This window comes from Ziziphus jujuba, chromosome 9, assembly GCF_031755915.1.
Source record: "Ziziphus jujuba cultivar Dongzao chromosome 9, ASM3175591v1".
NCBI lineage: Eukaryota > Viridiplantae > Streptophyta > Magnoliopsida > Rosales > Rhamnaceae > Ziziphus > Ziziphus jujuba.
Window position 1 is genome coordinate 27856039 of NC_083387.1, and position 14654 is coordinate 27870692.

Genomic DNA, 14654 nt, shown 5'->3' on the forward strand with positions numbered 1-14654 from the left:
AAATCCTGAATGCTAAAATAGTCCCATAAAATACAGGACAAGATGACGTATGTGAAGAGTTGGCTCGAGCTTCCTCCCATGTACACGTCAGACTTACACGTTATTCGTAGCTAAGCTATCGAAAAACCATGCGCATCCATCAATTTCCTTTTTCTTTTATTTTTTTAATAACTAATTTTGAACGCTCCCATCAGTTCTCTATCGTAATATCTAAATTAATTTTTATTCATTCATATATTTAAAGCAATTTAATTAAATAGAGGCATCAAAATTTTAGAATTATAGAACCCACTGCTTTTTTTTTTTTTTTTCTGCGTAAATGATTCTGTCAAAATTGTATAGAAAATAAGTAAAAATATAAAATAGCTTTTAATGCAATGGAATAACTTTTGAAAACAAAAAAACCCAAACAAATAAATATTTGTTTTATTTTATTATGGTGATATGAACATATATTGAATAAATCAAAAAAAAAATTTAATAAAAAATATAATCCATAGTTTTTATCAAAAACCATTTTAGTCCAATCTTACCTACATCAAACTCAAAACAATACTATCAGCTGATCTTACCCAAAATTATGGTCCTACTCCCGCCCTCCATAGCAAATAGTGTCCTACATACCAAAATGGAGTCTAAGGTTCAAATGCTGTTTCTTTTTGTACGAGTGTTTGGACAGTTTTTGAAAGTACTTCAAGTCTTTCGAAAAGCTTTTAATCAAATCCAGGAAAAAAATAGCTCTTCAGGAAGTCTATTGAAAAAAAAAAAAAAAAGGAAAAAAAAGAAAAAGAAACAAGAATCTTACCAAATAAGATTTTAATGCAGAAAAAATATACATATAAAATAAATTGGGCAACATGGACATCGCACAAATATAATACAATATAAACTATGCCATGCAAAGCATAAAACATGAATTGGTCATGCTTAGAAGGCCCATGGCCGGGATGAGACCATAATGGGCTACATATGGTATGAGCCCATTGCACCACTGTTAGCATGGATGAATACATAAACTAATTTTTAACTGTTTATTGTTATATTTTTATTTATATATATATATATATATTGGCTTCAAAGTCATGCAATTAATTATGCATTTTTTCTTTTTTTATATAAATATTAGTTGCCTACTAAAAAATATAATAAATTTATTGTAGTAAATTTAAGTTATTTGTTAGATATACTTTTTAAAATGTATTAATTTTAATAAATAAATAATTAAAATGAATAAAAAAATACTGGCATGAATAAAAAATGAAATGGGCATAAACAGGAATATATTGTCATTGGTACCACAACATATAAATAAACTAGTAAGAGCATTGCAGGAGCACAAATAGATTAATGTTCAAGCTGCTGTGCCCGCTAACACCTATTGGAAACAATACAAATAGCATGTGCTTTGACTTGTTTATTTTAGCACATCACAAGGTCACAATGCCTTGAACAACAAAGCATTGCCCAATGCTAGCAAACATTTGGATAAGTTTGTTCCAATAGTTCAGTTGGTCCCTAAATTCTAAACAATCAAACGGCATTCATAGACCAAGTGTCATAATCATCCCTTAGCAGAACTGTGGACTAGAAAAAGAAGCAAGCTTTGCTCCTGATTTTAATGCCTGACAAAGTTTCAAGTCGTTACCCAATCATGTTGCCTTCAAGAACACTAGGCTTTGAATAAACAGGCCAGGGTTGAGCTCCATTGTTTTTCTTCCTACTAATTAGTTGGATACCGAGATTTAGCAGTAACGAAATTTTCTTTATTAGCATCTTTACCGAACCCTAGTAGAAATTTTCCATTTAAAATCACGTCATTGTCCCATCTAATAAATGCATGGTTACCTGCATTTTCAAATGCGACGGACTCTGATGCTAAAGATAATACACGCTAAAAGTATTATTAATACTTAGTAGATAAGATGTCCATTGGAACGTGCCAATATATTCAACTCATAATGTTAGCAAAACGGGGAATCCTAAAAGTATATGCAGACTTGAGCTACCCCTTCAATGGTTTAATCTGATGTTAATTTTTCTTTGCACATTTCTAATTTAAAGCCAGCAATATCACTTGGATGTAACGGATATACATCCATATTTAACCCTTTATTTTAAAGCATATGACTTGCATATGGGGAATATTCCAACCATATTTAAGATGGTGTTGACAATTGTACAAAGTGATACAAAAATGATAATATAGAATGCAATGTGAAAGTTTAAAAGTGTGGGGATGCAAAGTGAAAGACAATGCAGAGTTTAAGGTGCGTAGCATAATTAATCCTAGATTTCATTGGGCACATTTTTTATTATTATTATTATTATTATTATTTTTCATCATGCATTCAAATGTTGGAGCTGGTGAAAGTACGGGCAAGTGTTATAGTTGAGAAGGTCATGTCCCCTTTTTTTCGCATGACGTGCGTAATCTTCTTCTTCTTCTTCTTCTTCTTCTTCTTCTTTTCTTTTCTTTTCTTTTTTTTTTCTTTTTTTTTAAATTTATTTAGTCCTTACACGATATTATCTTGTGTCACTTTTAATTATAATTTATAACAACAGATTGAATAACATCATCCACTATTATTAAATCAAACATGCATGCCGTGTAAAATTAGAATTTGTTATTAATCATTAGTAATGAAAATTATTAATAAAAATGTTGATATGATAAAGTCTTAATTGACAGTATTTAATTATGTATTGAAATTTAGGGAAGTTCCCATAGACATGACCCCTTGACCTTCCTGGAGGACTAATAATTGTTGCAGGAAAAAAAAAAAAAAAAGAAAAAGAAGGACTTATAAATGAGCAAAAATTTTATGGAAATGATTGGTTTTTCAGTCTTTTTTTTTTCCTTTTTATTTTTATTTTTGTACATATATATATATATATATATATATATATTTATATAAGATAGAAATTTTAACTTTTATATATATATATATATATAAGTCAGTATTCTATCAAAATGTCTGATGATGTTTCCATTAAAGCCTCTGTTAGTAGTTCTTAAATTATTTTAAAGCTAAATTTAAAGATATTTTGATAAATTTTATAAATTTAATGATAGATTAAAATTTTCAAAAGATAAAATAAATATGTCTAGATATCATTTTAAACATCAATTATATATTTAAATTTTTAATTTTAAAATAATTTAAAATTTGATTATTAAGATGTTAATAAAAAAATTATTAAAAAAATTTTATAAAAGGATTTATATGTGTATATATATATATTGAGGAACAAGTTAAGATTTTTTCTTTTTAATCATTTAGGTCAATAAATTAGTAAATTAGCTTCTCACAGTATTTGCTAGCTTTATTATAGAAATGGCAAAAAATTTCACCAACATGTGGACCTCAAAGAAACTTCCACACGGAAATGACACCTTGACCTCCAGTATGTTAAATCACTTATCAGTATCACCTAGAGGAGCAATAATTGACCAAAGTTTATATTGAAAGGATCTGGATCTTGTCAAGTCAGGTTTACTCACTCACACCCACCCATATTTAACAAGTCCGGATTCGAAATAATGAGATGGAAAAATTATTCCAAGATAAAAAAATAATAATAATAATAAAATCTGTATTTACTAGCTTTAAAAAAATAATAAAAAAATCTGTATTTACTAGCTTTAAAAAAAATAATAAAAAAATCTGCATTTACTGGCTTTAAAAAAATAATAAAAAAATCTGTATTTACGGCCTCTGTCTTTGTGGCTATACTGTGCCTAGTCTATCGTGGACGATGTCACATACGTTAACTTCTACTATCAACTAATTAATTGATTGACAACACAAATTTAGCCCAATATTATACTCAAAGGGCGTGTTTGTTACGCAGGACTGGGTAAGTCAGGACAGGACCTAGTCCCAGTCCGGTGTTTGGAAAGTAAAAATGGGAGAGGGACAGGTTTGTTCCGTTGATCATTTTATCCCAAATGAAAGGGATAGATCTGACCCATCTGGAGGCTGAGTCACTTTTGTCCAACTGAGTTCTCTTCTACCACATCAAGTCCTTTTATTTCCCGCCACTGATAAGAATCTTTGTCGCGGAGGTTCTTGGCGGTTGAGTCTAAACCACTTTCTTTTTGATTCGGAACCCTAGGAGGAGAAGAAGCAGAACTAGGCCTCAGCCATGAACGATCATATCTCCGGCGTGTTTCACCGTCCCATGGCAGGCGTAGTTAAAAGAATCCGGCTAGAGAACTTCATGTGCCACAGTCACCTGGAAATCGAGCTCGGCGACTCCGTCAATTTCATCACCGGTCAAAATGGAAGTAAGGCTCCTCTTTCTATCTTCTCTATGCCTAGGGTTTATGGCATCCAGAATTTGTTGATTTTGCCTATGGTTTCAATTTTCTCAGGTTTTTGTTTTTTATTTTTTGAGTGTATGTGTTTGAGCGCAATTATATTTGTTAGATAGGCAATTAATCTAAATTTTAGCAGCCTGTTGGGAGTTTAATTTTAAAAATGCAATATTTTTTTTTCTTTTTTTTTTTTTTTTTTGGTGTGATGGTGTTTACAGGTGGTAAGAGTGCGATACTTACTGCTTTGTGCGTTGCATTTGGGTGTCGAGCTAAAGGGACTCAAAGGGCTTCAACGTTGAAGGATTTTATTAAAACTGGTTGCAGGTTTGTGTTCGCCTTGCCATTCTTTTTTCTTGTTTGTTGTTTGGTTTTTTGGGGCAAGTTAATGAGAAACATTCACATCATAGAAGTTAATTCTATGTTTTTGAAATAAAATCTTTTCATTTTGTCATTGTGAAAGGTTTGTGCTTCATATTCCTTTTAAGGTGTGTTTCATTTTGACGTCATGAGACATCTAGCTAAAAGAATTGGCCACATAGAACGCCATGCCACTGTGCTAATAGAGAACCGCAGATCTTGCTAGAAAAGGGATCACTTTAATTTAGATGTGAAAATCTGAATGCTTGACTTTGTAGGGTAGAAGGTCCGCAGATGACAAGTTGTAGAGTAGGATATACATTTCTGAGAAGTTTGTAGCTGTACCTGCTGAGGATTGTTAAGAGAGAATCCGGTGTTTTTGATACAAGTCCATCAGAGAAACAACGGACTATAACAATTTCTGTTTGTATGCCACCTTTCGTACAGGTTTAATATTCTCATGGCTGTTTGTGAGTAATAAAAATTCATTGATCTGTCTAGAAATTTAGAATATATGAACTATGTTTACTTTGATAAAGCATTTCACTCTTGATGTACAGGGCCCTACTGTAAGAGGATAGAGATAAGTTAAATTTAGGAAGTTCTATCTGAAAGGAGTGTTTTACTAATAACCTTGTTGATTGGATTGGTGATGGGAAGTTCTGAAAGAGTAGTGATTCTCTGATATCCTTGTTAATTGGATTTGTAATTGGGAGACTTCTCAACCAGTTCTCAGTCTCCGTACAGCTTTAGTTCTTCTTACATTCACCTAAGTATCTAATTTCTTTAGGCCAAGTTGGATTAGTCTTACTTTTGCAATGCTGTTAAACTTTTATTGATATATTATGTAAATTTTCCCTCTTCCTTTAACATTGAGAGAAACTTCATTCTTTGGGCATCAGTATTTTCTCTTGTGCTTCTTTACTCTAACCATTAACTGGATCCTTTTGATTAGTGATTTTGTAGCCTGCAGTATTGCTTTAATGAGTGAGACACTTTTAGTTATCTCATTAGACCTGAAGTATCCATAAAGATCTTTCTTAATTTGCGTTTAAGGTGGTTGTTGAAATTGTTTCAGACTTTCTTTTAGTTTTCAGTGGCCTGAAGCATAGTGGGAGCACTGTAAATATAACAGAGAATTCAAGTTTGTGAATAACATATAGTTGGTTTATATTTTTTTCTTTTTTCAAGAGGCATTTTCTGCATTTGAGATATTTTAATGTGCTTCCTATGCTTGCAAAATAGTGTTTTAAGACTTACTTCTTAGTTCAATTTGGTTTGTTTATTTATTTATTTTATTTTTTGTTGCAGTTATGCAAATGTTCATGTAGAAATTAAAAATGAAGGGGAGGATACTTTGAAGCCAGAAATATATGGCGATGTCATAATTATAGAGCATAGGATTTCTGAAATAAAACTATAATTATAAAATAGTCCAATCCAATCCGATTTTGCACCAAACATGGGAGAACTAGTCCAACATTCAGTCCAGAACTATACCAAACACAGTACTGCACTATTCGATCCTCTCCGATCCGAACCTATCCTGTCCAATCCCATCCGATCTGGACCTATCCTGCGTACCAAACGCCCCCAAAAGACTTTTGTTCCTTGATTCACCCTATAAAAGATAGTTTCCAACACCTCACTGATCCACCTTCCATTCATTTTACAAAAGAGGCATGGAGCTATCTCAGTCTTTGTTCTTCATCTTCATGCGGTCTTTTTTAAAACTCCCATTGCTTCATCTTGCACTAGTATTGATCACTTTCTTTTTTCTTGTGTTCAGCCACTTTGCCACAATGACAAGAGCAGTGCCTTATTGCAGTTCAAAGACAGCTTTGTTATTGACAAATTTGCTTCTTATGGATCTTCTGCTTATCCAAAGACGGCATCTTGGGCACAAGGAAAGAACCGTGATTGTTGCTTCTGGGACGGTGTCAAGTGCGATGAGGATACCAGGCATGTCATCACACTTCTTCTCAACAGTAGTTGTCTTCACGGTTCTATCAACTCCACCAGCGCTCTTTTCCAACTTTCTCAACTCCATGTCCTTGACCTTTCCAACAATGATTTTAATCAATCTCAAATCCCATTTGCTCTGGCAGATCTTTCAAAATTAACATATCTCGACCTTGAGCTCAGTGGGTTCTTTGGTTTGATTCCTCCATCAATTGGTAAGCTAACTATGCTTACTTATTTGTCCCTTTCACGAAATAAGTTGAACGGTCAAATCCCATATGTATTCGGAAATCTTTCAAGATTAACATATCTAGGCCTTGCAGGTTGTAGTTTTTCTGATTTTTTGGTCCCACTTTGTAAGCTAACTAGTACTACGCATTTGTACATTTCAGAAAATTATCATTTGAATGGTCAAATTCCCTTTTTTCTTCCAAAACTCACCCAACTCAACTTTTTAGATATTAGTTTTAATAATTTAAGTGGTCAAATTCCACCGTGGTTTGGAAACTTAACCCAATTAACTTCCTTGCTTCTTGAACAAAATAGCTTGCAAGATATCCTGCCAAAATCATTTTCTAGACTCAAGAATCTTGAATATCTTGATCTTAGGTTGAATCATTTGAGTGGAACTGTGGATTTTGACATGTTTCTTGGCATGAAGAATCTCAAACAACTCCAATTATCAGCTAACAAATTGTCAGTGGTCACTACTGAAACCAACAGTAGTACAAATATTACTAGTACTATACCTCAGTTTGATGTTTTAGTATTGGATTCGTGCAATTTACGTAACTTCCCTGGTATCTTAAGCTACCAAAACAATCTAATGGTTTTGTCACTTCATGGAAACCAAATACAGGGTAAAGTTCCCAAGTGGGTATTGAACATTAGCTTAGAAATCATGTCAGGTTTGCTACTTTCTGGAAATTTTTTGACAGGCTTTGACCAACCTCCGTTGGCGGTTCTTCCATGGGTTCATCTTCAGATATTTGATATTTCCTATAACATCCTGGAAGGATCACTCCCGATTCCACCACCATCCACTGTGAGCTATGGGGCTATAAGCAACAAACTGAGTGGACAAGTTTCACTAGCATTCTGCAATTTTAGTTCCATTAGCCATATTAATTTTGGGGATAACAAATTGAGTGGCATGCTTTCAGACTGCTTGGTAAATCTCAGCGATTCACTTTTAGTTCTAAATCTGGCAAATAACTCTTTTGGTGGTACCATGCCTAAAATCTGCACAGATGGAAGCCAGCTAAGGATGATTGATCTAAGCTACAATAAGTTCGAAGGGCGCTTACCACGATCATTGCGCAGTTGTTTGAAGCTACAGACTTGAATCTTGGGAACAATCAATTAGGAGATGAGTTCCCTTCCTGGTTAGGGACACTTCCTGATCTAAGCATACTCATGCTAAGATCTAATCACCTCCATGGCAACATAGAGAAACCTATTTCCAGTTCTGTGTTCTTTCCTAAATTCGAGTTATTGATCTATCCTATAATGATTTTACAGGTAAGTTGCCATCTGAATACTTCCAAAAATGGAACTCCATGAAAGCTTTTGATGCTACCAATTCATCTTATATGAAAGTAGACTCAAATTTCATTACCAGGACCTCGGCTCACTCCAATTCTTCATTGACCCTACTCTATCCAATGTCAATCAAAATAACAATTAAAGGTGTGGATAGGGTTTTTCGTAAGATCCAAGATGTTTTAGTAGTGATTGATTTCTCAAACAACATGCTCGAAGGAGAGATTCCAGATTCCATTGGGAGCTTAGAAGGGATTCAAGTTCTTAACCTCTCCAACAACATTCTTAATGGCAGCATACCATCAACCTTGGGAAGCATAACGCTGCTTGAGTCGCTTGATCTTTCTCAAAACAGGCTCCATGGAGAGATCCCTCCTCAACTGAAACATCTCAATTTTCTTGCTATCTTCAATGTATCTCATAACAATCTTGCAGGACCTATACCACAAGGAAACCAGTTTGCTACATTCGAAACAAGTTCATATGATGGGAACTTGGGGTTATGTGGTTATCCATTGGCAACAAAGTGTTGGAATTCTGAGTCCCCAAAATTACGACTGCCAGCTTCTGAAGAGAAGGGTGACTCAGGGCTTCCATTTGATTTTGATTGGATCACAGTCTTGCCAGGATATGCAAGTGGGCTAGTAGTTGGAATTGTTGGTGGGAATTTTGTTATTGTGAAGAAGCAGTTTTGGTTTCTGAAGAGGCAAATGAAAAGGAAAATTAGAAGGGGATTTAGAAGCTGAAGCTAGGCTGTAAGGATGAAAATAATTGGGGTCCTTCACCTGCTGAATCCTGATTGTGTTAACTGCTATTTATCTTTGTTTAAGTTTCATGTTTATGTTAATGTTTTCGCTTTGTCATGGTTTGTATATTTTTTTAAATGTGATTTGCTTTCCAATACAAGTTTTGTATGTTTTTTTCAATGTGGTTTGCTTTCCAATACATGTTCAGTGTAATAAACAATTATATTGTTGTGTTTAATGAATTAATGTAGGATTATACCCTTTGTTTGTGTTAGTGGGAGAATGAATGAAAATGCATTGTCCTTGAATGAATGATTAATTTATTTGGTAATTAAGGTAATTGAAATTGACGACCCAAAAAAAAATTATTACAATTTGCTAAGAGACCTGATTGGGGTCAATATATGGTAATGGAACAAATGATCAAAACTACTATAGTGCAACGATATAGTAACTAAAAATTACTGGAAAAATTAAATATAAATAAATTGTTCTGAAGCCATTTTTGTATCAAATTACTAGTTTATGTAGAAATTAATAGAAATAAGCAAACAGAGGAAACAGAGGAACAGAATGATGGGTCAAGTAAAGTTGCTTTTTTTCCCACAAGTTTTGAAATTAAGCACTGCATGGATTTCGATCAAGAAGAAAATAATTTAAACTAAAATAAATGTTTCTGATAATATCCAATGTACTCACTCTTCTGTTCCATTAATTTATTTATTTTCCTTGTCTTCCAAATTCATAATTTGCCAGATTTTATACCAACTTGAAAGAAATTTATGCTACGAAGAGGCTCCAAGTTGGAAAAGAAGCAAAAATACTTCAAGTTTTAAAAATCAATTAATCCATTCCCACAGGTGTTCCATGACAAACCAAAAACCATATTGACTTACTATGTATCCAAAAAAATCTTTATCATTAATTTTTTTCCCCCATTTTGGATGTAATTAATTACTTTCCGACATCCATTTCCTCACCATGGCTTTATCACTCTCTCTGAGTCTGACTCTCTTTTTCCTGTCACTTTCACTTTTTTCAAGTTATCGCTGCAGCAGTTCATTTTACTTTGAGATATATTGATATATTCTTAATTTCATGCCTTACAACATCAAAGAGAAGCCCCAGTTTGCAGATGAGAAAAGCAAATAGCTTTCTTCTCCTCCATTCGGTCTTAGATATTTAGTATGGTTCATGAATATCCTGATGCTACAGAGAAAGAAAGAAGCTACAAATTCAATATTATCCACTGTAACTGGTTAAATTGTTATCTGCATGTAATTATTTGATAAATATTCAAATTAGGCTCAAGAAAATTTAGAATTTTGCAGTTGGACCATGTTACCCCCCAAAAAAAATTATTTTTTATTTTATTGGTTTTTGAAAATCAGATGTAATATCAATTAATGAAAATAAATTATAAACATATATATATATTTTTTACTGTGCTTGTGAAAGTCAGCATGTTTTTTCCCATTGCAATATTAATTACTTGCTGAGTACGTACTTGATATTTTTACTTTATTCAATTTGCTTTTTGTTTTTCTTTGTCCTTTTTTTCTCTTTTTTTCTTTTAACTTTATTTGTTGTTATTTTCTGCAGAGCTCTTGCATATTAGTTTAAGAGATATATACTCTGGATAAGCGCAAAGAGAATAGATTGAAGAATGGGTAAACGAGGACCTTGTTTTCATTGTGGAATCGAGTGTAAGTTTTTTTTTTTTTTTTTTTTTTTTTTTTCAGTAACTCGTCAACAATTTCTTTTGTTCTTTTCCCCTTGGACAGATTAAAGTCTCTTTTATACTTAATCAACATTTTCTTTTTTAATTTTCTCTGATCATTTCCTCTTTTATTCAAATCCTATTTTCCCACTTGTCAAATAGTAGTATATAGTATTGAATTCTATAATTTCAATTTTTTTTCAAACAAAAATAAATTAAATATTATATGACACCAGATTGAGCATACATACTGAAAACTCTTTACATTTAATTGGATTTGAATTTGATCATAGACACTCCACTGTGGAGAAATGGGCCACCTGAGAAGCCCGTATTATACAATGCTTGTGGATCGAGGTATAGGTTAAGAGGAACTCTTGCAAATTATATTCCAAAGCATTAAAGACAATCTCTTCCAACTAAGAAGCAACAAAATATTTCCATTATTAATGATGCAGTTCCTATTGGAAGAAGCAATAATAATAATAATTTAGACATGGAAGATACTGCAGCTCCGACTTCTATATCATGCACCCATCGTCATGAGCATGTTGCCAAATTAGAAGATGTGGAAGATCATCAACTTTCAGGTTTTACCCTCTTCTTTTTTTTCTTTTTTTTTCTTTTTTTATTCTCTTCCCTTTTCTGATCAATATATCTCAAGTAATCACCATAATCATATAAAATTTTAACAAAATTGATATAAACTAAAATTGAGAATTTAAGCCCTAATTGTGATTTGACTACTGTTTATCATGTGAAAGCTACATTCTAAATTATGTTGTTTAGAGAGATTTTCTGGTAAAGGGACAATATTGAAAGATTATAAAATTAGGGAAGAATGTTGAGATCCAAAGCAAAGAGATGAAAAGACTATTTTATAGCATTGAGCATCAATAGTGTTAACTTATAAACTAGCTTATTTCAGACTGGTAAGGAGAAAAACTTCCTCATGTCAATTATTTTATAATTATAACTTTTTTATATCATAATTGACTGGTCAAGTTTTCATTACATATATATAGGTTGTGTTGGCCAACCAGAATTTTGGAATTCTCAAATTCCTTCAAAGAAGAGATCAAAATTGGTATATCATCCCTTATCACCAATTGAAAGGCTTCAAAGGGAACTCTATAACATTTTGAAGTGCTCAGATTTCTCAAATTCCATTGAAGATATCCTCATCTATGATGTGAATGAGAACTATTTGCTCCTCAATGAAATTGGATTAGGAGGGATTCTTCTTAAATCACCAATGTTTGATGCTAAAACTGATCACCATAAATCAACAAAAGTATGTTCCTCCATGATAGTCAACAAATTTCCTTGTTTCAATGGTGGTAATCATCAATAGGATCTTCATCTTTGCAAGTGGTAATTCTTCTTCTTTCTTTTATATATTTTTAATGAGAAAATTTCATTTAGACCATTTTTAATTTCATATTGAATGATAACTAATAATTACTTTTTAAGATAAAGATGAAATTTTATCATTAGTTGAATAAAAATATGTACAGAAAATCTCCATCCTATTGGATGTGTAACTAATTTTTTTTCTATGGAAAATTTGCCAGTGTGACAAGTGCTGTTGTCAATTGGTAATATTGGATATATGCTGCTCCCCCCCCCCCCCAAAAAAAAAAACAAAAGAAAAGAAAAGGAACCACTTCCTTTTTTATATCTTTACTAGAAATTCACATATACAGGGCACAGCCTCATTTAAGTGATAAAGGACCATAGGAGAAACATCCTCCAGGTTCACACATATTAAAGGTACATATATGACATAGCTACTAGCTAGACTTCTAAATTTGCTTCTCATATGTTATGCTAACATAGAGTCATGGATTTCGATTAGTTTTGATCATAATGCAAGATTAAAAATTGTTTTGGGATACCTCTATTATGTGATTAAAATATTGTTTTCTATGAAAATGTTCCCAAATGTGAGAATTAATCCTCAAAACTTTTGTAAAATATGTTTACTGGTTTGATATTGTGACAGAACAAAGAAGAGGAGAGAAGCTGCAGTTTTGGTTGTTAGTTTTTTATAGAACAGCATCGTTTATGAAGCTGAAAATATATCTCTTGTATTGCCACATTAGCAAAGTTATTGGGCTCACTTAAACAATGCTGTGTCGTTTTGTTTCTTATCAGTTATATCAGTTTTTGATGCCACATCACAGCAAAACGAGGTGTTTTTAATACGAGGGTCTTTTCAAGCTTAAAAAAAAGAAAAAACAGAGAGAGCAGCTGGTGTGTGTCTTCTTCGTGGTTCTAGAAAGAGAAAGTTCCAGATCAGTTTTCTAGAGAGAGAAATTCCAAAGTTCTTTGTATGGGTTTTTCTACACCTTGTTTTTCTATGTGAAAGAGAGTGGTTTCTTTGTGAAACACAATAGTGAGGGTGTAATTGGGACTTTGGGATTGGTTTTGGGTTTCTTGTGTGAAATAACCATTGTTGATCTGTTTTGAGCTTGTAAACACAGATTTTCTCATAGTGCAGAAGCTTCACACTGGAGCACGAGAACGTAGGTCAATTTCGACCAAACCTCGATAAGATTTCTGTGTTGATTTGTAGTTTAGATTCTTGAATTTTATTCTTAGAATACATAACATTGGTATCAGAGCTTGTGTGCTCATTCTTGGAGGCTTATTCTTTGAGTCTTGATTATCTAAGTTTCTGCAATTGGGTTCTTTGAATCATCAACAATGTCTACGAGACTTGAAGTGGAGGTTTTCAATGGTAAGGGTCATTTCTTGCTCTGGCGCAAGAAGATGAGAGCCGTGTTGGTTCAACTGAAGGTTGCGAAGGCCATTGACAAGTCCTTTGCTGCAGACGTTCCAGAGGAAAAACGTTTAAAGATTGATTAAATTGCTATGAGCACATCATTCTACATCTTTCAGACAATGTTTTAAGGAAAGTTGATGAAGTTCAGACCACTGCTGAGATGTGGGCTAAATTGGAGAAATTATATCTGGTAAGATCTCTGCTAGATCGTATTCTTTTACTTGAACAATTATTTGGCTTTAAGATGGATGTCTCTAAGGATTTAGATGCTAATTTGGAGATCTTTAATAAGTTGATTCTTGATCTTGCCAATTGTAAAGTTGTTTTCAATGATGAACACAATGCTGTTATTCTGTTAAATTCATTGCCTGAGACTTACAGAGAGGTTACAAATGCCATTAAGTATGGTAGAGATTATTTGTCATTAGATTTAGTAGTAAGTGCTTTGAAGTCTAGAGACTTAGAATTAAAATCCGAGTCTAAAAGGGAAGGACTTGCTGTGAGAGGAAGGAGTACTACCAGGAATTGGGTACAAAATTACCATAGGAGCAAGTCTAGAGAAACTTCAAAGTCTAAGTCTAGAATTAGAGGCAAGAAGTTTTTTTACTGTAAGAAAGAGGGACATTTTATCAAGTATTGCTTCAAGAAAAGAAAGATGAGAAAGCAAAGAACCAGGAAAGTGGAGATTTGGCTATAGCCTCCACAGATTCAGACCCTGCTGAGGTGTTAGTTGTAACACCTGACCAAAATAACTCTGAGTGGGTTTTAGATTCAGGGTGTTCCTTTCATATGTGCCCAAACTTAGAGTATTTTCAGTCCTATACTAAATATGATGGTGGTCATGTTTTGTTGGGTAATAATGTCTCATGCCAAGCGGCAGGAATAGGTAATATTCAATTACAAATGTTTGATGGAACTGTGAAGACTTTATCTTCTGTTAGACATGTGCCTGATTTGAAACGAAATTTAATATCACTTGGTGTGCTTGATGAATCTAGTTACTCTTGTAAGACTGAAAATGGAAGTATGAAAATTTCTAGAGGTTCTTTTGTTGCAATGAAAGGTACTAAGAAAAATGGCTTGTATGTTTTGTGTGATAAAGCTGTTTTGAATGCTAGCAATGCATCTGTAGCATCATCAATTGATAAAACTGATCTGTGGCATAAGAGATTAGGCCATATTAGTGAGAAAGGTTTGTTTTATTTAAATAAAATGAATGTT

General features: G+C 33.0%; 2 protein-coding genes across 5 annotated transcripts; both read left to right on the forward strand.

Moving 5' to 3' along the window:
• The first annotated feature begins 4043 nt into the window (after positions 1–4043).
• On the forward strand, positions 4044–6193 carry LOC112492968 (structural maintenance of chromosomes protein 6A). Of its 4 annotated transcripts, none has more exons than XM_048481370.2 (3): positions 4044–4288; positions 4537–4642; positions 4954–5950. In XM_048481370.2, exons 1-3 carry the CDS (start codon positions 4147–4149, stop codon positions 5012–5014), a joined length of 309 nt encoding a protein of 102 aa, XP_048337327.1. In that variant the 5' UTR covers positions 4044–4146; the 3' UTR covers positions 5015–5950. The 4 variants fall into 4 exon arrangements, with proteins under 4 accessions (XP_048337327.1, XP_060667437.1, XP_060667436.1 ...); XM_060811454.1 differs by having other exon boundaries at positions 4804–5948; XM_060811453.1 differs by having other exon boundaries at positions 4779–5947.
• On the forward strand, positions 6138–8925 carry LOC107427771 (receptor-like protein 43). The gene is made up of 3 exons (XM_048481121.2): positions 6138–6161; positions 6465–7962; positions 8159–8925. The coding sequence occupies exons 1-3, from the start codon at positions 6138–6140 to the stop codon at positions 8923–8925; spliced, it is 2289 nt and encodes a 762-aa protein (XP_048337078.2).
• The last annotated feature ends 5729 nt before the right edge of the window (positions 8926–14654 follow it).

Coding starts and splice junctions, on each gene's coding strand:
- LOC112492968 (XM_060811452.1), top strand. CDS start 4,147: ATGAACGATCATATCTCCGGCGTGTTTCACCGTCCCATGGCAGGCGTA. Junction 4,289..4,536: donor CATCACCGGTCAAAATGGAA/GTAAGGCTCCTC, acceptor TGGTGTTTACAG/GTGGTAAGAGTGCGATACTT. Junction 4,643..5,986: donor TTTATTAAAACTGGTTGCAG/GTTTGTGTTCGC, acceptor TTTTTGTTGCAG/TTATGCAAATGTTCATGTAG.
- LOC107427771 (XM_048481121.2), top strand. CDS start 6,138: ATGGGAGAACTAGTCCAACATTCA. Junction 6,162..6,464: donor GAGAACTAGTCCAACATTCA/GTCCAGAACTAT, acceptor TCTTGTGTTCAG/CCACTTTGCCACAATGACAA. Junction 7,963..8,158: donor ACCACGATCATTGCGCAGTT/GTTTGAAGCTAC, acceptor ATGATTTTACAG/GTAAGTTGCCATCTGAATAC.